The sequence below is a fragment of the Eutrigla gurnardus genome (assembly GCF_963514095.1).
Source record: "Eutrigla gurnardus genome assembly, chromosome: 16".
Lineage (NCBI taxonomy): Eukaryota > Metazoa > Chordata > Actinopteri > Perciformes > Triglidae > Eutrigla > Eutrigla gurnardus.
The window spans coordinates 15,041,090-15,063,489 of NC_139927.1; the positions used below are offsets into that span (position 1 = coordinate 15,041,090).

At 42.0% G+C, this 22,400-nt stretch overlaps 1 protein-coding gene across 1 annotated transcript in view; it reads left to right on the top strand.

Moving 5' to 3' along the window:
• The window catches only part of man1a1 (mannosidase, alpha, class 1A, member 1), a 132,167-nt gene that overhangs the window by 91,960 nt on the left and 17,807 nt on the right, over positions 1–22,400 (top strand). Inside the window, exon 5 of the mRNA XM_084030808.1 lies at positions 11,773–11,867. Coding sequence (XP_083886934.1) covers positions 11,773–11,867 — 95 coding nt within the window. The remainder of the gene's footprint in view (positions 1–11,772; positions 11,868–22,400) is intronic.

Consider the following 22,400-nt stretch of genomic DNA (forward strand, 5'->3'; position numbering starts at 1 on the left):
CAGTCTCTCCTGTTGCTTTCCTGCCTCTCGCTTCCTCTCCTTGTTTGTCCTCTCCTGTCTCTCCCTTTGTCCCGCTTTCCTTTCCTTTGCCTTAATAATTCGTCTCCCCAAGCCAGTGTTTATTTTCCTGCCTCCCGCCATCCTACGTGTTCTCTCCCTCCGGCAAGTTATCAAACCCTGAGATGTGGAGAGAGTGAGGGAGAGAGTTTGACAGTGGAGAGGAGGACATAATCAACCATTCAAACAACAGTAGGCTTCTTAACCGCTGCAGGCTGTCACCACACTCTGTCATACACTCATTAACTCTTTACACGTTTAGTCTGCACTACACACATTTTTTTATTCCATTTGAAATGAAATTCATGATCCCATTTTCACCTGGAATAAACATAACTGATGCAAGGCTGTGGCTCATGACGTAGAGCATTTGGCGGTCCGCCCTGCGGGTGTGAGTGTGTGTGTGTGAGCGGGTCAGCCAGAGGCCACTTTTAAAGCTTTTTTCACTATATAAGTGTAGTCCGTTTAGCATAAGCGTAATACACACTTAACTACTCCTACACAGAGTCAGCATCCATCTCACCATAGAGTGAAAATGAAAGAAACCTGTTTTAAGACTAAAACTAATCTGAGAACTCAACAGTGTGGAAATAATGATTTAAGGTGTTTGGAGATTTGTAGACATGTCAGCCCTATCCGCCCTGCAACGGTCCTTTGTTTACACACAGTCATCCATGGTGCACTTGATGCTCCTCGTCACTCTAGAGGGAAAAAGCACCTGGCATTAAAATGAAGCATCTCTGGTAACAAAACATTAACAGATTTCCCTAACATTAGTTATTTGTAGTTATTTATGAGTCTTCACTAAAATAATATGATAATGCAGTTTAAAAATAAACTTGTTAATATTTTATTGTCACAACGGAACAGAGGAACATCAAAATATATTAAAGTTCTGATAAATAAAATGTATAGAAATACTTAAAGGGGACATATTATGCAAAACTGACTTTTTCCTTGCTTTAGTTTGTATATTTGCGTATCCGGGGTGTCTCCCGACCCCTTAAACATGAGTTTTGACAACTAAGTCAATATTTAGTAGCTGGCAGAGTCAGGAATTTAGTCTCTAAACGAGCCGTTTGGATTTTGACCGTATTGTGACGTCACAATCCGGTCTTTTGCATATTCTTGCATAGTCATTGCATATTCATGGCATATCCCCGCCCACATTACGCCGGCTACCTGAACAAGGATCCGCCATTTTTTCTTACTCGCTTCACTTGTACTCGACAGCCTAACCGCCACCATGTACAAGCCGAAAGCCAAGCACTGCTGCTCTGTCATCGGATGCACGGGTCCTCATATGGGTCCACGGGGCCGCCTGGTGCCGGGGTCGTCTGGAGCTCGCTATGAGTCCGTCAGGCCCGAGAGTTCGGCCGGGGTTTTGAGCCTATAATCGGGGGGGTTACCGGCAGAGTTCCCGGTTCTCCGGTGCGGACTCTTGTGGCCCTGGGCGGGCCGGTGTTTTAGTGAGGACCACGGGCTTTTCACCATGGTCTGGGGGCATCAGGGCCGAGAGTTCGGCTGGGTTTTTGCGTCTATTTACCTGCGGGAATCCCCGCAACGCGTCCGAGGGTTTACGGGTCTATGGACGGAGCCGAAGTCTGGCTTCGCTGTGCGTAATTGTGGCGTGTCGCGGACCTGGACCGGCCGGTGCTTGGGCGAGCTCCATGGGCTTTTCACACAGCCTTGTGGGCACAAGTGGCCCGAGTTCGGCCGTGTTCAGCTGTCCGTTTCCCGGCTGGTTTGCGTGCGGCGCGTCTTGGCGTTTCGCGTTCGACGGAGAGTCCGCCTGTGTGGACTCTTGTGGACCTGGGCGGGCCGGTGTTTGACCGATGTCCGCGGGCTTTTCACACAGCCTTGGGGGCACAAGTGGCCCGAGTTCGGCCGTGTTCAGCTGTCTGTTTCCCGGCTGGTTTGCGTGCGGCGCGTCTTGGCGTTTCGCGTTCGACGGAGAGTCCGCCTGTGTGGACTCTTGTGGACCTGGGCGGGCCTGTGTGTTAGTGAGGACCGCGGGCTTTTCACCATGGTCTGGGGGCATCAGGGCCGAGAGTTCGGCTGGGTTCTTGTGTCTATTTACCTGCGGGAATCCCCGCGACGCGTCCGAGTGTTTTACGGGTCTACGGACGGAGCAGAAGTCCGGCTTCGCGGTGCGTCATTGTGGCGCGGCGCGGAGCTGGACCGGCCGGTGCTTGGGTGAGGTGCATGGGCTTTTCACACAGCCTTGTGGGCACAAGTGGCCCGAGTTCGGCCGTGTTCAGCTGTCTGTCTCCCGGCTGGTTTGCGTGCTGCGCGTCTTGGCGTTTCGCGTTCGACGGAGAGTCCGCCTGTGTGGACTCGCGTGGGGCTGGGCGGGCCGGTGTTTGACCGATGTCCGAGGGCTTTTCAGCAAGCTCTGACGGTGAGAGTCCCGACAGTTCGGCGTGGTTGAGGTCTCTATTTAACGTCTGGATTCCCCGCAACGCGTCCGAGGGTCTACGGGTCTGCGGCGGAGCAGAAGTCCGGCTTCGCGGTGCGTAATTGTGGCTTGGCGCGGACCTGGACCGGCCGGAGCGTGACTGAGCTGCAAGGGCTTTTCGCCCGGGTCTGAGGGCACGGGTCCCGACATTCCGGCCTGGTTCGATTGCCTGTATACGGGCAGGATTCTCGGTGGCGAGTCCGGCAGCCATTTCTCCCCTGAATCAACCGTTGTTATGGTTACAAAATGGCGTCCTCACGTCTTACGCCCGGCAGGAAGAGGTGGGCGGTGCCAAGACCGTTTGGGCGGCGCACGCAGTAGCTCACTAGCATTTAAAGGGAAAGTCACTGAATCCGGCCGCTGAAAGCAGGGCTGTGAAACTGGTATGTTGAGAACCCTGCTGTGCTCAATCCTTGGGTTTTTTCGACCAAAGCATGTTACTATCATTCCATTTAGACATCAAAGACCCATGTCAACAAGCAGAAATGAGCATAATATGTCTCCTTTAAGATATAAAACTTTGAACAAAAACACAATAACAACAACAACCAAACACAAAGTTACCAGTATTAAAAGACTTGGAAAGCTTCATAAATATAACTTCGAACAAGACAAATTCTGTTCAGTTCTATAAGGGTGTTTCGTCTTTTATTTTTAAAATATTCATTTATTGGCCATTATTAATGCAGATACCGATAGTAACTGATAGTTTGGAAAATACATAATATCTACTCCCCATACTGTATAAAGGGCTGTTCGTGCTGTGTGGCAGTGGGAAGAAGCAGATCGGTTGGCAGGAGTCTGTATTGACAAAAGTATTGACGAAAGAGGCAAGAATGAACCCTGGGAAATACAACAAAAAGAACTCGAAGAAGAAAAATAGCAGTGGGCCATGTGTATGTTAACACAACTGGATAAGCATCATATAAATAGATTTTCCAATTTCATGTGTGTGTCTGCCATTTCAGGAAGGAGCAGACAAGAACTGAAACAAATTAGGAGGAGAGAAAATAAGAGTGTCATAGACACAAGTGAGATTTGGAGAGGTGGGAGGGAGGAGCGAGTTTCGAGAGGCCTCCCAGATTGACGGGGGTCGTCAGTGAAATGAGGAGGAACTAGGAGGGAAGAGATGATGAAGGGCAGAGGGGAGGAAAAGGGAGAGGAGGGGCAGCATGTCAGGGTGCAGGAGGAGGAGAAGGCAGGCGGAGGCGTTGGCACGCGTGGCTCGCTCTTTCCCCATAGACGCTATATTCTGGGCCACATGTCCCACAAGACCTGCTGGGTCATTCATCTTAGTTAGGGAGCTGTCCTGGCGACTCTCTGCAGACTGCAACACATAATCACGAGCACACACATCCTCACACACACACACACACACACACTGAAAGCATTCCTGGTTAGAGAACTAGACCTGTAAACTTGATTGGGTGAACACACACACACACACACACACACACACTTAAAATGTTAGAATTCTTCCACATCCATCTCCTCACTCTAAAAACAGCCTTAACCATATTGTTCACAGTCTTAATTCATGTAGTTTGTCTCTGTAGGGGCCTCTACATACATGTGTCCCTGCACCTGTCAACTAAGCTCAGTAGTATTAGAGAAGTAAAGCAGGGCTTCAGCTGTAGTTTTTTCTCCACATAGACATTAATGATCCAAATAAGGTAGAAATAAATGTTCAACTTGACAGCAGAGCTAGAGTTAGGCAACTGGATGCTCAGGTTGAGGATCTACAACCTCAAAAACAAAAGTGTTCACACCAAAGCAAAGTTTTACCTTGCATCACTCGCAAGAGTTTGATCATTTCTTGTTTGGTCTAAATGCCTTAAACTGAAAAATATTTATGACAGTTTCCCTGAGTCCAAAGTGAGGTCTTAAAAATACAAAAACAGTCCAAATATATTCAGTGTACTGTCATGAAGAAAAGCAGTGGATATTCACATTCCTGAGGCTGAAACAGCACAATGATTGGCAGGTTTCCTTGAATGTGGTAAGCGATTCTAATCCTGTATGTTTTTTGCATATCCTGGCTGTCTAAATGGGGAAACAAACAAAGTGGCTTGGACCGAGCCACACCACACTATTCCAGCCAGGACAGGAGAACGCCTCGGATGTATAGAGATGCTGGCAGTGGGAGCTGTGGGATGTTGAATCTACAATGTGCTAACGGATGCTGATTGGTGTTTGATTTTGTGTCAAACTCTGAATTCAGCTCTCTGAAGGTCACAGTCCTCATTGTGGACCCTGTAATTGGGTCCGACGTCCCTGAAAAAGCAAATAAATTGACATTGTGTTGTCAACTCACTTGTTTTGGAGCTTTCAACCATATAATATGATACGAGTGAGAGGACCTTGAGTTGGTTTTGTTAAGCTTCAGAAAGAAGACGTTACGGAACAATTCATCGATTTAATCCAGGTATTTAGGAAATGATTTATCTTGTGTGCCAAACTTTCATAAGCCGTGTGTTAATAACTACAGTTCAAGTTTTGAACAAAGATGTTCATTCTTTAATTGATCTAGATAGTTGAGAGGCACTGTCTAATTATTTGTCTTTTTGAGTTATCTTCTGATTGTTGTTGCTCCCAACAACTCATTAATTAACTTGGTATTTTCAACCCATTGCTGTTTGTGAATTTGCGAACAAAATAAGACCAAACTTTCAGAAACCTTTTGTTCTGTAAAGGACCTTCTCTCTGGATCGATCCCTCTCGATTTAATGTGTTTCACACCGTTGTTCACTCTTTACAAACATTGCCAGAGTGCTTCTACAGGGTATACGGTAGATCCCAGAACTCTCATGGTCACAATGTTCCTGCCAGCATTGATGTTTTCTGTGTCGCTGACGTCACATTTCTTTTCTTTTTCTGAAATTTGAGTCTCTCTTGTTACTGAAAGACAAAAGAGGTGTCAGTGGCAACGCCTGTATTGTGTTTAATGCTTCAATGACAGGTGGCCTCTTCACGTTGTTGAGAGCGATGAGAAGAACCAATCTATACCCTGTGGAAATACATCCTTCATGTTTGTGTAAAAGCTGTATCGACTTATTGATGCACTCACTTTCCCCCAACAGTCCTCACTTACTTAGACGTCATTTAGTGACTAACTACAGTAAATATCACACAAAAGCCTGCTGGAGAGGAGAGGGGGAGCTTGCCTCCATGTAAACACCAACAACGTTTCATCAAACATGGCTGAAATAACCACTATTGCTCCTTTTGTACATGTTGTGGAAGTCCCAGGTATGCCACATCATCAAACGCTGTCTTGTCTTAGTTTATATGTTATAACATCATCCAGAGGTGATCGGTGAATTTCACTCAGCTGTATTCACTGTGTATAAAAAAAAAACACGTCGGCTGGTTTACTACAGCGGTATGAACCCAAATAAAACAATTTTGTTGTGATTTGATGGCAATTAATGGATAAAAAAAAAGCTAAATTAACTACATAATGATGACAATTTGTAAAAAGTCTGAAGTCGTGTTTTGTTAAGTCTGTCTGCACGACAATAAGCAAACACCTTGTTTGTTTTCTGAATGGAGTTCGGAATGATCGGAGGTAGGCTATGCTACACCGTAGCTTCTCCATTAACACTTAAAATAACGTCATCTAGACATAAACACGCCAGCAACGTTTCAACTCGAGCAAATACAAAAATCACGTCGTTCACATGTATTCCCGTCTTTGCATTGACTTTATATGCAATTGCGCCACACAAAAAAATTTGCTTGGCTTTTGGTGTGAATGCAACTTGACAGTGAAAGATTGTATCATCGTTATTTCCAATTTATTCCTGCTTTCACCTCTCTGTATCTGTTCCTCCAGTTACTCAGAGGCACATTTATTATTAAAATAATCATTCATACTTTCTCACTCTGTAAATATTTGGACTGTCAAAACAGTCAACCAGTGGCTTCAAAACGGTGACTTACTGATACTGATAATAGCTAATTTATCAAGTTACTTACACAACACAAATAAAAACACAGAGGGAGTTCATTTTCCTGATGGGTATGGATGACGAGTGCCCAGGTGTGAAATGTGATTATTAACATCACTTTTTACTAATGCCATCAGTCACAAGCTTTGTGTGTGTGCATGTGCGTGTGTGTGTGTGTGTGTGCGTGTGTGTGTGTGTGTGTGTGTGTGTGTGTGTGTGCGTGTGTGTGTGTGTGTGCGTGTGTGTGTGTGTGTGTGTGTTTGTGTGTGTGTGTGTGTGTGTGTTCTCCTCAGTTTCTGTATAATTCAGTTGCTTATTAAAGCTTGTTGGCAGTTTGCTTGATGGCCTTGGACACAGGGTGTGTTTAATTTATTCTTCTGTGCGTCCCTGAGAGTGTTTTTTATTTTCCCCCTCAGTGTGCTCCTGGCATTATTAAAGGCATTAATCACTGGGATCTGACGCCTTGTTACAACACTGCTCCCTTACACCCACTGTGGAGCCTGAAACACACACACACACACACACACACACATGGTGAGGTAATTTGGCAACAAATCTTAGCTTGAAAATAATACATCTTGTAAGTCCTTTTGAAATACAAGTAAAAGAAGTGTTGAAACATGACGATATTAGAAGCTGACTGAGTGTGAGAGAGTGCATCAGATCATTTGATGGGATCAAACTCACAACAATCCAAATAGATTTTCTATAACCAGTGTAGCATTAAAGCATGATTGAATTACATAATCAGCTATACTTTAGCTAGCTTGTTAGCTAGTTCCATCAGTGACAGCCCTAGGAGATGTTGATTTTTGATAGTGAGCAACCAAAGTCCACAGCAAACATCACTCCTGGCATCTTTGCAATGTCAAACATTTTAACATTAATACCTGTCACTCCGACAAGTTACCTCATTCCATATGAATATCCTGTTACCTCTTTTCCGTCTTCTGTTTTCTGTACACATGCTGCCTCTTGGCCAGGTTGTTGAAAAGCATGATGCTTTTACCATTTTATGCTGACGACACTCGATTGTATATGCAATTAAATTCCTAAGATCTAAGCAGCAAATCTCACATCTTGCGTCTCTGTTATTAAATCCTTGATGTCCCTTGTTTCCCTAAATCTAATGATCCATAAATCCAAGTTATTCTGTTCGGCCCCTCAAATTACATCTGCTCTCTTGTTGCTAATCCAGCCGGTCTGTCAAATAACATTAAGCAGGCTGCTAGGTATCTAGGGGTGATATTTGCAAACCTCTTTCAAGTCACGTTTCTTCCAGCTCAAGGTCATCTCTGAAATCAGGTCATTTCTATCCATTGGTGACCTACAAAAAATGACATGCATTTATTTATTCCTCTGCTTGATGATTGTAATGCACTGTACTCTGGTACCAGCCAACCTCCTCCACTGTCTCCTGTTGGTTTAAAACACTGCTGCACGACTCATTGCTGGGACAAAGAGGTGTGATCGCTTGCCTCCCAACACTGGCTCCCCGTTAGTTTTGAAATTGATTTTAAGATTGTATTGCTCACTTTTAAGGCCTTAAACAGCCAGGCTCCTTAAATACAGCTGTGATTTATTGACCTGGTCTGTGCCCTCGACCATTAAGATCTGCTGGTTACTCCCAGGTCACAGTTTGTGACAAAAGGTGAGCGGAGGTTTGTTATTAGAGCCCCCTCACTGTGAAACCCTCCTACTGTCTGCCAAACTCACACAAATGAGTCTCTAGCTTCTTTTAAATCTCGTCTTAAATCTTAAGTTATCCTATCTGATTTATGTTATTGTCGTCTATGCTCATATCCTTTACCCTATTTTTTTGTGAAGCACTTAAAATTATGTTCTATATATAAATAAAGTATATTATTCTATTATTATGTCCTTGTCCAGCTCACCGTAACCTTTCCCTGCCTCTGACTTTTGAAGGAAAAGCTGTCAAGTTGCCATATTGTTTTGACAAGTTCTCTCTCGAGGTTTTCGCCTTCACAAATCTTTTTCCTGGCCCCGTGTCTCACACCCTGCTCAGTGGTACACCCTTTGAGAGCAGAGCTGCCATCTTGCTGACATAGTGCTACTATAATGCTAGTATACCACCTCTGTGTGTATATGAAAGGTGTTACTGCACTGTAGGGAAGAATAATGGAGGGATGGTAAGAATAGAGAGGACGGCATGCCTGCACTCATACGCTACAGAGGATTGTACTGCTGTTGACTTCACTATAAAAAAGCTGATTCGGTGCGTTGTGACAGCTTGCTTTTACTTCGAAGGGTAAAATCAATTATATTCCCACAGTCAGTTTTAGAATTGGTTTTCAGTACGGCGACCGCACATCTGTACCCTTTTGAATATTTGAATCACATGTACATATAGAGTGATAATGGTCCTGTGTAATTAAATCACACAACTCAAGAATGAAAAAGTTTGGTGTTCGCCACTTGGGAGATGAGGCACAGTAGTTACATCTGGCATTTAAATTAAGACTGCCTTCTCAGCTGTGTCGGATCAGAGCTGTGTTTGATTTTCAAGTACAGCAAAGCTTCAGCGCCACCACTGCTTCAAAACGTATTTGATAGTGTTTGTACTTATCTTATATGGCTGTTGTGTATTACAGGCTGATGACAGCTCTGACATATCTCATTCCAAATTCAAAACCTTCCAGGTTTTATTTTTTACTATTGCTGGTGGACTAAATCCATACCACAGGAGCAATGCCATTCTACATCTCCATCACTGTGCATGTGATCTGCGGTGGTTAACAGGAAAACTAGAACGAACATAACGTCATTCTCGCAATTCTCAGCAGCAGCAGTTTGAGTCAAGCCCCTGATGCCTTGGCAGTGGTGTCAAACAGTCCATCACGTCTCGGGCCATATCCCTTATATCTTAACTGCTTGACTTAACTCATGCCAGGAGCCAAATATGGAAGTACTTCACTTTCAAAGCCAGCAAAATCAGACACCTAAGAGACACCATGACTCCTCGGCTAAAACGGCTAGTGTGTGATGTGCTGACATAAAACCTTAGACCAGGAGATCAAATCCAGTAGCACTTGTACCTGATTATTAAGTCGTTGTGTTATTCAAGGGGGAAACAAATGTGCTTTTCCATTGCAGCAGAAACCCGAAGGACTCAATGCTTACTTTTAAAAGTGGTTGCCAGACTGTTTGAACACAAGCATGGTGAGAAATAGAGTCCCATCTCCTCTTGTCATTGCTCTGGCCTGTGACCTGTCCAGTGCAGCATGATCCAGATGCCACAGTGGATCCAGTTCTCTGGGCACAACAGTCACTGACCTCCAATCTGTCTTGATTCTGCTTAGACAACTGAATCCCCTCTCACATGCAGTTTAAGAGACCATTTGTTGTCCCTATTTTTTTACATTTTCAAAAGTGGTCGCCGACCAAAGGCCAAGAATTGGTTGCCAACTTCTCAAAATGGTTGCCAATGGCAACCCTAACTGTTGAGCCCTGACACCATTATTGTAACATGATGCCAATAACGATAGTTGGAAAAAGGTCAAATATCAAACATTGTGAATTATGAGTTCACATTCAGGCATTACTTGTGTCGTAAATAGTGCCACAACATCAACAAAGTACAAAATATCCAAGAAAATCCGAATCATACATGCAAGTTCACGCATTTTCTACTGGCCCTACATCTAAGTACATTTGCTCTTTTGCTCTTGTTTTTCGATTGAATATTTATGAAGTTATTTAAGGCAACAGCAGGCCTCTGCACACACTCTATTCCACTTTGGAACCAAGGAGAATGGAAATAGATTGACTCGACTGCTCCGAAATGGTGAGAAACTGATGTCAGTTCTCTGAAGTACATAACACATGCATCGTGTTTACCCGCTCAGCTTGTGATGTCTTATTCCAAAAGATAGGCAGGAGTGGGAACGTAAAAAATGAGTTCAGGCTGATTTGTGTGAGAGAAGTTTTAGGCTCAAGTAATCCCGAGTGAGCGGAGAATCATTAATCATCAAGCATTCTAATTTAATGAATTTTCCTTTTTTAGCAGCAGAGATGGAGATAGAGCTGTATATCCTACTCTAAAGAACCTTCCTTAGCCGGTCAGTTGGGTAATGATGCAGGGATATTATTTTCATTGGTAAATTGGTCCAAAATTGGTTTGATTTGTGTTAAACTCTACCTTTTAAAATATTCAGTGTATGTTCCAGAAATGCTTCTTCTTTAGCTCCAGTCTTGACAACTCATTACATTATTATTTTGAGTTTTAAGCCCTTTAACTGGAAAGTATCTTATCTTAAGTTCATCTTTACACAGTGCACCTTTCTGGAAACTAAATGGGATAAAGAGTTTCTGTAATTGTCCTCAAATTACTGATGGAAACCGTCAATGTAGCTGCCAGCGACGACGAGGCAGCCAGGGAATTTGGCGAAAGATTAAAAGGACTAAAGGAAGAAGGCAGGAATGTGGGATAAAGAGATGGAAAGAGTGGGAGGAAAGGACTTAGCTACAGCACAGGTGTAGGCTATGAACGTCTTTGTTTTTCGTCTTTACAAATGAATAACAGGAGATTATTATATTTCCAATGTAAATTGGGATTTTTAAAGAATTTGACATCTTAATTCAGTGACTTTGGAGCTTAGATGTCCCTTTAAAAAGTAGTTCATCCTCCTGTTCTGTGGTTCTGTTGGTGCTGCTGCTCCGAGTCGTTAAGATAGATAAATTTGCTTTGTCCTCGTCACTTTCTTTAGTCCCAGAACTCCAAACGTGGAAAATTCATGCAGGAATGTGGCAAAGTGATGCAGAACAAGGATTATAATTATAGCCGCTGATAACAGTTTAGACCCGCAACAAATTGATTCATCGTTTTTTTGTTGTTTTTTTTATCAAGCAAAAATGCAAAATGATTGCTGGTTCCAGCTTTTTAAATGTGAGGATTTCATGCTTTTCTTTGTCCTATATGATGACATGCTGAATATCTTTGGGGTTTTGGACTGTTGGTGGAATAGAACAAGCAATCAGAACACGTCACCTTGGGGAAATTATAACAAGCAATGAGTCGATTAAACAAGACGATAATTGTCTGGTTAATCCCAGATGTAGATAATCAATAGTTGTGGCCCTATAACAATCCCATGGCTTCCCTCTGAAGGTTTGAATTCTCCGGTTAGAATGTTGCTGCTGTGTAAAATGCTCACTGTGTGCCCTAGTGAGACATTTTTGTTTTCCTTTCATGGCGTGCAGTTTCTTTCTCAACTGGTTGGTCAAAGAGCTGTGAAGGAGAGACCTTTTAGTTTTTTTAATGAGATGCTGTCATTCTTTCTATCTCAGGTATACCGTAGGAAGGCGGTGGAGCTGGGAGAAAAGCTGCTGCCAGCCTTCAAAACGCCCACCGGCATCCCCTGGGCTCTGCTTAACCTCAAGAGGTAGAACACACACACACACACACACACACACTCGCTCTTTCACTCTGGTGGTTTTTGAGGCAGCAGGTCTGCTTTCATGGTTTGACACTTAAAGAGCTCTGTGGTCTGAGGCTTGATGTGAGCCGGATGAACACGAGCTCTTCTCACACACGGAGCTGAGAACTGTTCTAGTTCAACACGATGGAGCAGGCTCGTTGGACAGATACCGTTTGGCTTTTCCATCCAGGAAACGTGCCAGCGGCTGAGCCTCTGAGACGCCGAAACAAGGTTATAGACCACAGTCGGCCTTCATTAATGCACTGTCAATGGGCTGCTGCTGCACACATTCAGCAAACAATGCAATTCTGAGATAGGAGGAAGCCAATTTGTCCTTTTATGATGTTGGATATGATTCAGCCTGATTGATGATACATTTCTTCTGGAATCAATCCAAATTATAGACCATTATTCTGAGTCGTTTATATGTTGAGTTCTGTAATATGGCTTAAAAAGTGCAAAACTGTAAAGCTACTATATTTATGATGAAAACATTGGAAGTGGTGCATCGAAGGACATGACGGGAAATAAAATGCGGAGAAGGAAAAACCCAAACTATTCCCAGTTTAGTACATTCTTAAATCACATTGCAGTACTTCATTATATTGAGAACCTAAAAAATAAAAATGTGTAGTAAAGTGAGTAGTAAATTATAGGGTTTTCATTATAGCTTTAAGTTCTTATGTTCTTTATCAATCACTGAATTTAAAAATGCCATAATCCTTTTAGATCACATCCCTGCTCGCAACTATTTAACGTGTAAAAAACAGAAAATCAATTTCTTTGTATTTTTTAAAAATCCAATAGAAAACAAAATATGACGCATGCTTACATCGTCGAGTACCAAGCAATTTCCACCAATAATATCATGACATCCATCCATCAATCAATCAGAGCTAGAGAAGGGGGTGAGCTTATCTTATCAAATTCCACCCAACATTATGTCCCGCCTGTCTATCCAGTTTCACTGGGAAATACATCTAGTAAGGAAGAAAGAGACTTTAGTTTTTCTTTTCAGGTGCAGAAAACATAATTTGCAGCCAAGCTCTTTCCAACAATCACTGCTGTGCTTTAACCACGATGATAATCTTCTCTTAACCTTCAACAGAACCACACCGTAACTGTTTAACACGTGCACATAAAACACAATATCAGCAGCATGACGGACGAACGTAGGTCGGCCATCCTCCGCTTGCTCCGTCAATCACGAGTGATTTCTCCCTCCATTTCCTTTCTATCAGTCTTTCCCTGGAGAGAGACACAGCGCTGCTGTTTGTCAGACGTTAATTAAAAGGCAGGTTGTCATGACAATAAAGTTGCTGTGACAAATTAATTTTCTTTCTGGCTACGAGATGAATGGAAGGTATGCACCCCCCCACTCTTGTCCTCCTCTCTGGAGTGAGAAACACCCCAGGGAGAGACTGTGTGTGTGTGTGTGTGTGTGTGTGTGTGTGTGTGTGTGTGTGTGTGTGTGTGTGTGTGTGTGTGTGTGTGTGTGTGTGTGTGTGTGTGTGTGTGTGTGTGTGTGTGTGTGTGTGCTATGATAGCTCAGTCATGCAGGTAAAGTCATCATCACCAGCAATCTGCTCAGGCCTCTAGGGGATCACACACACACACGAACAAACCAGTCATTACGTTAAATGCATTTTTCCTGATTCCTGGTAATGTATTTATTGGAGCGAAATTTAGACCCGCTGCACTTTTTTTATTTTTTTGCCGAAATTGGTGGTTACACATTTGTCTCTGCACATGTATGGACGGTGTTTTAAATGGCAACATTCTGAGTGTCTTTTTAGGGATAGGGAGCTAGACAGATTTACGTGACGATTATTTCCGATTATCCCGATAACGGAAATTCACCACAATTAAGTTATTGTGTCTTTCATTCCGAGCCACGATAAAATCATATATTGTGCCATCAGTCATCTAGCATGTACATAGCAGGACAAAACAATACCCACACAGACAGAATATCCATTTGACAGGCGTTATCAGTGTAGCTGCAGTCATGCAAACCCTTTTATGCCTTTGGAAATTCTGCTTTACTGTAGTGATTTCACTGCTTTCAGCTGTTTTTATAGGAATGACTTTCCCGCTGTGCCTGTAGCCTACAGCCGGTACCAACATTACACACTCGTAGCTCACACAGTCGCACCATACATTACAAACCTCCAATCATCATTAAAATGCTAATTTCAGGAAAATGAGGGGAGTGAGACATAAATGGATACAAGTAGGCACAGACGAATTAATATGAAAACCAACTTAATTGTATTAAATCACAGTTCTGAAATAACATACTTTCAAATGGCACTTATGATCGATCTGGTTAGATTGTGGGATACCTAAACACATTTTGGATGTTTACGAAGCGTCCCAGTTTGAAGAAGTTTTCCTCTGCTGCGTGCAGGTCGGGCAGAGATGAAGGGAGAGGCAGATAGAAACACATCAAAAGTTCTCATAGTTGGCGAGTTTTGAAGAAGCATCAGTGAAGCACTTCTGAAGCAGCAGTCAGACCGTCTACATAACCTTGACCCAGATTGAAGCAGAGGAAATCTGTAAAACACAAACAGACACACTTGCAAATGAGGCCCAATTATATCTTCTCTCACTTTATCCCTATTTCTACCTCTCTCTATCTATCTATCTCTCTCTCTCGCCGCTCTGATTCTCTCAATTCCTTTCTTGCCCTCCGTTTTATTTTAAAACTCTCCTGTGTTCCCTCTCTGTCGTCCCTCAGTCCATCCATCTTACCTGGATTGACCCAGTATCGTCTTCGGTTTCAGGACAAACTGCTGCAGGTCCACTCCATGGCCTCGTTCTCTTCATTCCCTCTCCACAGTTTTTCATCACTCTGCCCCAGAGCGTTCTTCAAAAATTAGGGAAAAAATAAAAGAGGGGCAATAGGAAACAAGGCCACAGTTTCAGACGCATTATAGCTTCTACGCCAAATTAACCTGCTTTGCTCAACTGCTCTGTGTTCACAAAACAAGATTAATGTCATGAATGCGATTCACTTTCTTCTACTTTTTCCACAGTTTGCAATTTGTCCGTCCAAAATTACTCTTTTTAATTTGTAACCGAATACACAGTGCACAGTTATAACCTAATAAACTGAAATAACTCATGACAACCCATGTAGTTTCACTAGATACTTGTTTGTGAGTATTTTTTTGGAAAACCAAAAGTCCTGTGGGACCACCACATAATTAGCTGGTTCTTTCGCTGGCTTTTGGATCGTTAAAAATTCATTTACCAGCAGGTGTTGGGCTAAAAGCAGACCCATCTGCTTAAGAGATGCACTAATAAGTCCATCTGATCAGCAGACTGCTCATCCTTGAATGACCAGCAACATGTATGTGGATGGAAGCACCACTGATTTATTCATGAGGGCGGGAAATCTCATCAGTGGATTTATCTTTAGGAGACATAAGAAACAGCCTATTGCGAGGTCTAACGAATCAGTGGTACGGCACCTCATAAAGGATCAGAGGCTGGACCTGGACTGAGACCCCTCTATCTCTCTCTCTATCTCTCTCTCTCTCTATCTCTCTCTCTCTCTCTATCTCTGTATAAACCCATTGACTGGCACTCACTGAGCAGAAAATGCCGCTAAGATCCGATTGATTTGTCCAATTGATCTCCAACAGACTCCGGCCCCGCCAGAGAAAGTAGCCAGAGGGACATTTGATAATTAGAGTAAAAGAATTATGAAGGCAAACTGAAAAAGTGAAATATTCTGTTGAATGAACACCATTTGAGAACGCTTTCCACTTTGAATTTTGTGTTTTCTCTTTTCTTTATTTCTTTCTCATGACTTAATGATTTCCAAACGTTTGTCATTGTCGGAAATTAATCTAGAGTTGATACAGTTGGTGAGGAAATAGTATATTGAGTGCATTCAATCAAAAGACATTGCGATTTAGATGAAAGGGGTTGGAACGTTCGGAATGTTGTCAATTGGTTTGAAATAACTTTATTGATATTAAATCAAAAAGTAGGTATTAAAATAGAATAAACAACAAATAATGATATAGCTAACTAAATAGTGAGTAATCCAATGCAGCTTTGATTAAAATATAAAGTAATAGAAACCACAAGTCAGTACTAAACTCAGTAAAAAATGGTATGGTCTGTCTCTACTGTATGTGTGACTTTCTACAATATTATAGAGTTGCTGCGATTTAACAATGGAAGCCATGGCAGCACTTTACAACTAACTACTTTCCTTATTTCCTCTGACACTTTCTTTCTCTCTCACTTTTCCACACACACAAACACACACACGCTACGCGGCCCTTATCGGCTTCAGCCAGTGTCCCATAGCTCTCCTATTAACATTCAGACTGATAAAGCTCTTGCAAATCACTCCCACTGCACAGCATACTGACTGGCCTTAATGGGATGAGACATTGCGTGTGCGTGTGTGTGTGTGTGTGTTTTGTGTGTGTTTTGTGTTGTGTTGAAATGAACTGTTCCTTCCTCTCTGCATGGTATTGATTGTATCCCTCATACACACATTCACACCACTAGATACGCCTCAAATTTTTTCTTCTAATTGACAATAAAAGGTTTGAAAAGTCAGTAAAGGCATTTGTTCCATTTCATCCTGACCTTAATTAGCTACATTACGTTTTATTTATATATGAATTAACAGATTAATTTAAAGAAAATGTCAGCTTTCCAGGCAGACAGCTAATGAAAACAATGTCATCATCTTAATGATGCTACGATGTAAATGCTAACCATTTTTCTCCTGCTCTCTTTACTTATCTCATGGAAGAAAATGTTTTTAAAGAAAATGTCAGTTCTTGGCAGATTTACTCCTTCAGCTACAGGCTCTGAGACTGAAGCAATCAATCCTGAGCTCTTGGGGTCTTGGAGTTTGATTAATAGGCCTGGGTGGGGAATGGCTTTATTAGCACAGCCTGGAGAGGTTGTCACACTGGGTGACCCTGTGAAGTGGCTCTCTGTCATGGAGCCTTTTATTCTAGATGTGATGAGAAAATGAACTTGCTTGCTTGGTAAAGACTGATGACAGCTTATTAGCATTAAAGGCAGCTGATTTGTGTTTTCATTTGGAGATACTTAAAAGTGCAGCAGCATTATGAGGCCCGTTACAGTGACTAAAAGGAAAGCAGAATTGGGTGTCGTCGGCATACTGACATCTTATTTGGGCTATCTCTTTCCTAATGGATACCAATGAGATACCAATATAAATATGTATATAATTAAGTAAAACATTCTTATCACACTATATCAAACAATTTGTTGTTTCTGCTGTAACATTAAGGATCTCTTGAATTCTGTTATTAAAAGCTAAGACCATGATATGTACCAAGTGGGACATTTTACATTTTGTGCTGCTTTTTTTTTGCTAATTTCTTGTTACTTATCAGCTGACGTACAGCATAGTTATGATACCACAGACGATCAGTCAATCCCACTCTGATGGCTTATTTCAATCCTGTTTTGTGGCCTTTGTTTTCAGGTTTAAGTTATGAATATTTTAAGGGGTTGGGGCAGCTAATACAGGTTTTTGGGATCTCTACACAATGGGCAATGAGCAACCCTTACAGGCATTCTTACCATGGCCACAGTTACAATTACACACATACATACTGCAGACACACAATCGCTGTATTGGTAGTAACATTGCCTATTTTAACAACAGAGAAACGTCTGGCATTCGGCGTATCCAGAGATGTCTTTTTTTATTTTAGCAAATACAAACACAAATATACACGCTTGCTCACCTTGCAGCTCTCCTCGGCAGTAACCTAAGGCAGTTGAAGGTAGCCATGATTTAAGGCATCTCATTAAGTTGCTAACTGCGAATCCATCGCAATTCACATTTTCTTTGCGCCTGGAGGTGAAGTACGATGGATTTTAAGACAAGAGAGGAAGAGATATTGAGGGAGGAACAGCAGGAAGGAAACAGTGATTCTGTCATTGATGTGGAGGAGGACAGATACCAAAGAAATGGGCTTAAATATATACTTCGTCCAAACGGTGTATAAATTAATTCTTACATAGCGCTAGAGGAGTGTGAGAGGGTACTTCCTTGTGAGACATGCTAATTTATGGAGATGCCTTTTCTGTGTTTCCAGCCTACTGTTTGGCACCACGGGAATTAAAATCCCTGTTGTTGGGAATAGACTGGAGGGTATAAAAGCAGCAGGCTAGGATTTGTTATTTCACAGCTGGCCATGAGAATGGCTACAGGTGTGAGAGGTTGAATAAGAATAAGATTGGACCTTAATAACTCTCAAAGCAATCAATCTGTAACAACCCAGTATTCTTCTAGATTGGCCTTGGATCCGAATTTGTTGCATCTACCACTTTTACCTATTTTCTTGGCTGAACAGCACACTCCAATATATATTGTTGACATGCTTTTTTACCACCTTCTTAGTTATGTCTCCTCGGTGACCCAGAATTTGTATACGCTAGGGTTTTTTTTTGTTTGTTTGTTTTTACAGCCACTCTTTTGCATCTGCAGTTTGATTAAAAGCTTTAGTTTTAGCATGAAAGTGGACAGTTGTAGGGTTGAAACATAATTCTTGAGCTTTGAAACTGTAATTTTAAGAAGAAGGGCCATTTATGAGTTAATAAATGACATATTTATGACACACAGTTTGGTAGCTTGTGAAGCTATTCAAAGGCGTTAACCACCAAATACATCCTAAACAAACCGACTTTCCAGATCTGCGTGCTGTAAGTGAGTGGCTAGAAGACATTGGCCATTGGCCCGATACTCAGTAGCAAGATATTTGGTTGAGAAGTGTTTAACATTACACCAGCAAGAAATTCTGAACATGAAAGTCACTAGAGCTTCCAAGAACGTTATCTGTGGTCATGTACAGAACATCAAATACTGTGATATAGACTCCATGGTCGGTACAACACAAGATCTTTGACTGTTTTCTCAGTCGTGTGGTAGTGAACACATTCAATAGTTTGTAGCCATGGACGCCACCAGTGACCATGGTAAGTGGTGACTCATCCAAATGCATCCGTTGTTGCCCGTAGTGGCGGCAGCTGTTGAAAGCATGAACAGAATATGAAGGTGACCTTGTTAAAGTCTTCAATCAATCTAAAATTCATACTCATTTCTGTTTATTAGCTGAGCCATCCTCTGATATACGTTACTACAGGAAACCACAGACACATTCCTGAGTCTGCTGTTTGAATATTGATTCTGCCAACCAAACATGCAACAACCTGACAATGTGATGCTGCTAATGGTTTTAATTCAATGTGAAATCCACTTTCAATGGCAGCATATTTTTGATTATGTCTTTTAGGTCTATTGAAGTCCTTTAAAATCTCAATTATTTTTTTTCTTCAACCTTTTATGCTTATCTTGTCCTTGTTGGCTTAAAAGTTGAGATGGAAAATATTGTACCCATATTTCCTCTTTGAACATTGAATGTGGTTTAACCAGGACTATTTGTTTAAAAGCTAATACTAAACTCAAAGCATAATTAATTTAATAGCTGGCCAAATATCACATCATGATAACCATTATGAAACGGGATGAAACACAGGTTCAGCAAATTGATTAAAATCTATGGGCACAGAATCCTATTAGCCAAACAAACTGCCTCATATCAGTGCTTTCAGAGGTGGATGATGCCAGCTGATCTCTTGATTTATTATGAAAGTTCAATATCAGCTTTGATATATTGGTCTAAGCTTTGTATAATCTCTAAAAAAAAAATGCCCTCCACTTCTGGGTCACCATAACATTTAATTAATGTTTGCAATCCAGGTTGCAAATAAAATGACTGGGTGTTTCTCAGTGTGCTGCATTCCATCATTTGTTTATAGAAAGTATGATGACGGCGAGAGAGATGCCACTCTGCCTCCTGTTAGTGAATTGAATTCAACTGAGCATTTTATTCAGCCAGCTTTTGATTCTCTATACACCTGCCTGTGAAAATCAAGCCGATTGAGATCACAAAACACCATCAACAGGAGAAGTTTATTCCCATTTTGCAGTAAATATTGTTGTTAGATAAAGTCTTCAAATTGCAAATTGACAGTTGAACCTTCTGTAGGGATATGTGCTCAAAATCTTCACCCCTTGTGCAGCAATGTTTATAATATAACAGTACAGTCCGTAGTGCAAGAAGAGGTCATAAAGTGTTGTATAGAGCTAGGGATGTAGAGCGAACTAGTTGGTAACATGACCTTGGAAACTGGGCCACCAGGACATCTGCATCAGCAGTCAAACACGACACTGGACTTCCATCTAATGGAATAATCCAGTTGTGTTATGCTGTATGTCAATGGCTGCACATTGAAACAGTTCACCCAAAATGGAGCAGAGGGAGCTCCCCATCCTGATGTTTCATTGGGTTTACCAGCTTGTCGTAAATGTTGTTTTTGCTTTGGCGTTGTTTTTACAGTTCAGGGATAATAGCAGTTAGGATGGAACTTTGAAAGACGTACATTTACGTGGATTTTTACTAAATAATTTGAATGCAACTAATTAACTCTAATCGCAACCACTCATTGTATTTGAGGTTAATAAGGTTAATAATAAAAAAATGCATTGTATTGTAAAAGTATGATTATTGCAGCAAAATGCCTCACTATCTTCAATCCCTCCAAGGTGCATTTTATTTTTTTAAATGTAACTTTCAAGAGGAAGTTTATTTCTTTGAAAGGAAATTCCCAGTGGCGTATTTTGCCCAAGAAGTTTGATCAAAGCAATTGAAGTTATTAAACAAGAAGGCATGGTTTGGCAGATTTATTTTTCTTAAAAGTCTTCATTTTCTAATTAAGTTCAAGCCAGCATTACACATCTGAAATAGTCTTAAAGTTATCTTTCTGAAACATGCAGACCCCCTGGACAATTAATGATATTCCATACACACCGTCATCCATCCATCTCCAGTATTTTACTTTTGATCCAGCCCTCAGTGGTTTGTGTCTGTTTGGTTAACGTAGACGCTTTTTCCCCGCTGTCTCATGTTTTGTCTGATGTCCATTCTGGGATTTAGTCTTTCTCACAGCGGGGTTTCAGAAGGGCTCGGTCTGAACAGGGATGAGTTGGAAAGGTGCGTTTGGACGTCTCCACTCTACCAAGAGAAGGGATTTACTGTTCATCACAGGATTTCTAAAAGGATTGAGAAAGATGGATATACAGATCAAGCCTACAAGCTGACTGAGGGAAATGGGAGATAAAGGAATAATGTTCTTTTGGAACACTTAAATACACGGTGTAGATTGGATTAAAAACTGCTGCGAGGAACTTAAACTTTGTGTTGATTTGGCGGCCCCTTTGGTTGTTTCAAAGAACCTTTAGTCCCTTTAGAATCTTAATTCTATTGCAGTACGGTCTGACAGTCTGTCCTGCTCAGTCCTGGTTCTTGTTCTTGTGTCTCTGTTCACTCCGGCGGGCCCAGCATCTTGCTGGAGGAGAAGCTGTTGTTGCCAGGCGTGGAGCTCTCCACTGTAGGTCAAATGCAGCGGCGAGATCAAATCAGGGTCTGACCGCAGAGAACCGGTCGCCGATTCTGGCTGATTTCACAAAGAATCGGATCTTGCTTTAAATTGTATTATTCTGTTATTATTAAATTAAAAGTTGTTCGGTAGCCGGTTTAAAGTTCCTCACTGTAACTTAAAGTTAATGTGACACTAGACACGTTTTTTTTGCTTTAACTTATGTTGATTGCACAATGTAATGGCTCGAGCATAATGACAGCATCAGTGTTTAGATGGGTTCCCTATGAGCGTTTCTTTCACTATGCATGTGTCTCCCACCGGGTACGATGTCCCGGGAACATGGAAGCACCATTTACTACACAGAGTAGGGGCGTATCTACCTTTGCGAAACCAAAGCTGGAGGAGGATAGCACTTTTGTAGCCATCCACTAAAGATTAACATTGTATGTTTTTTGCACGAACTATCAGCGGAAATGCCAGATGGTGGAACAACCAAAGTGAAAACGAAAATGCGGCGAGTCCCGTGTTGTTGGCAGCTGTTATCCTCTGAGGTAAACTGAAACTGTCTTTGCGACAGCGGCGCCAACATTAGGAGGATAAAGTTTAAACAAATGCAATACAGTAAACGTTTTGTGTGTGTAATCACGGACTTAAATGTCCTATTTTAACACGCAGCTCCCGACTTAATCAGGTCCACAGTGATGGGATTTTTCCTCTCCGTGTTATGTTGTGTGACGCTGATCTCTGCTGCACTGGTCCTCTCTGTGTCTGGTTGGCTTGATTAAATCCATGGTGTAATGGGAAACAAATTATGGCTTGTGCAGCATGATGAGTTGAACAGGGGATAATTAGTATGTTCATCCTCCTCTTTGAAGCTGTGTGTGTGTGTGTGTGTGTGTGTGTGTGTGTGTGTGTGTGTGTGTGTGTGTGTGTGTGTGTGTGTGTGTGTGTGTGTGTGTGTGTGTGTGTGTGTGTGTGTGTGTGTGTGTGTGTGTGTGTGTGTGTGTGTGTGTCTTCAGCACTTCTCCCAATACACAATCC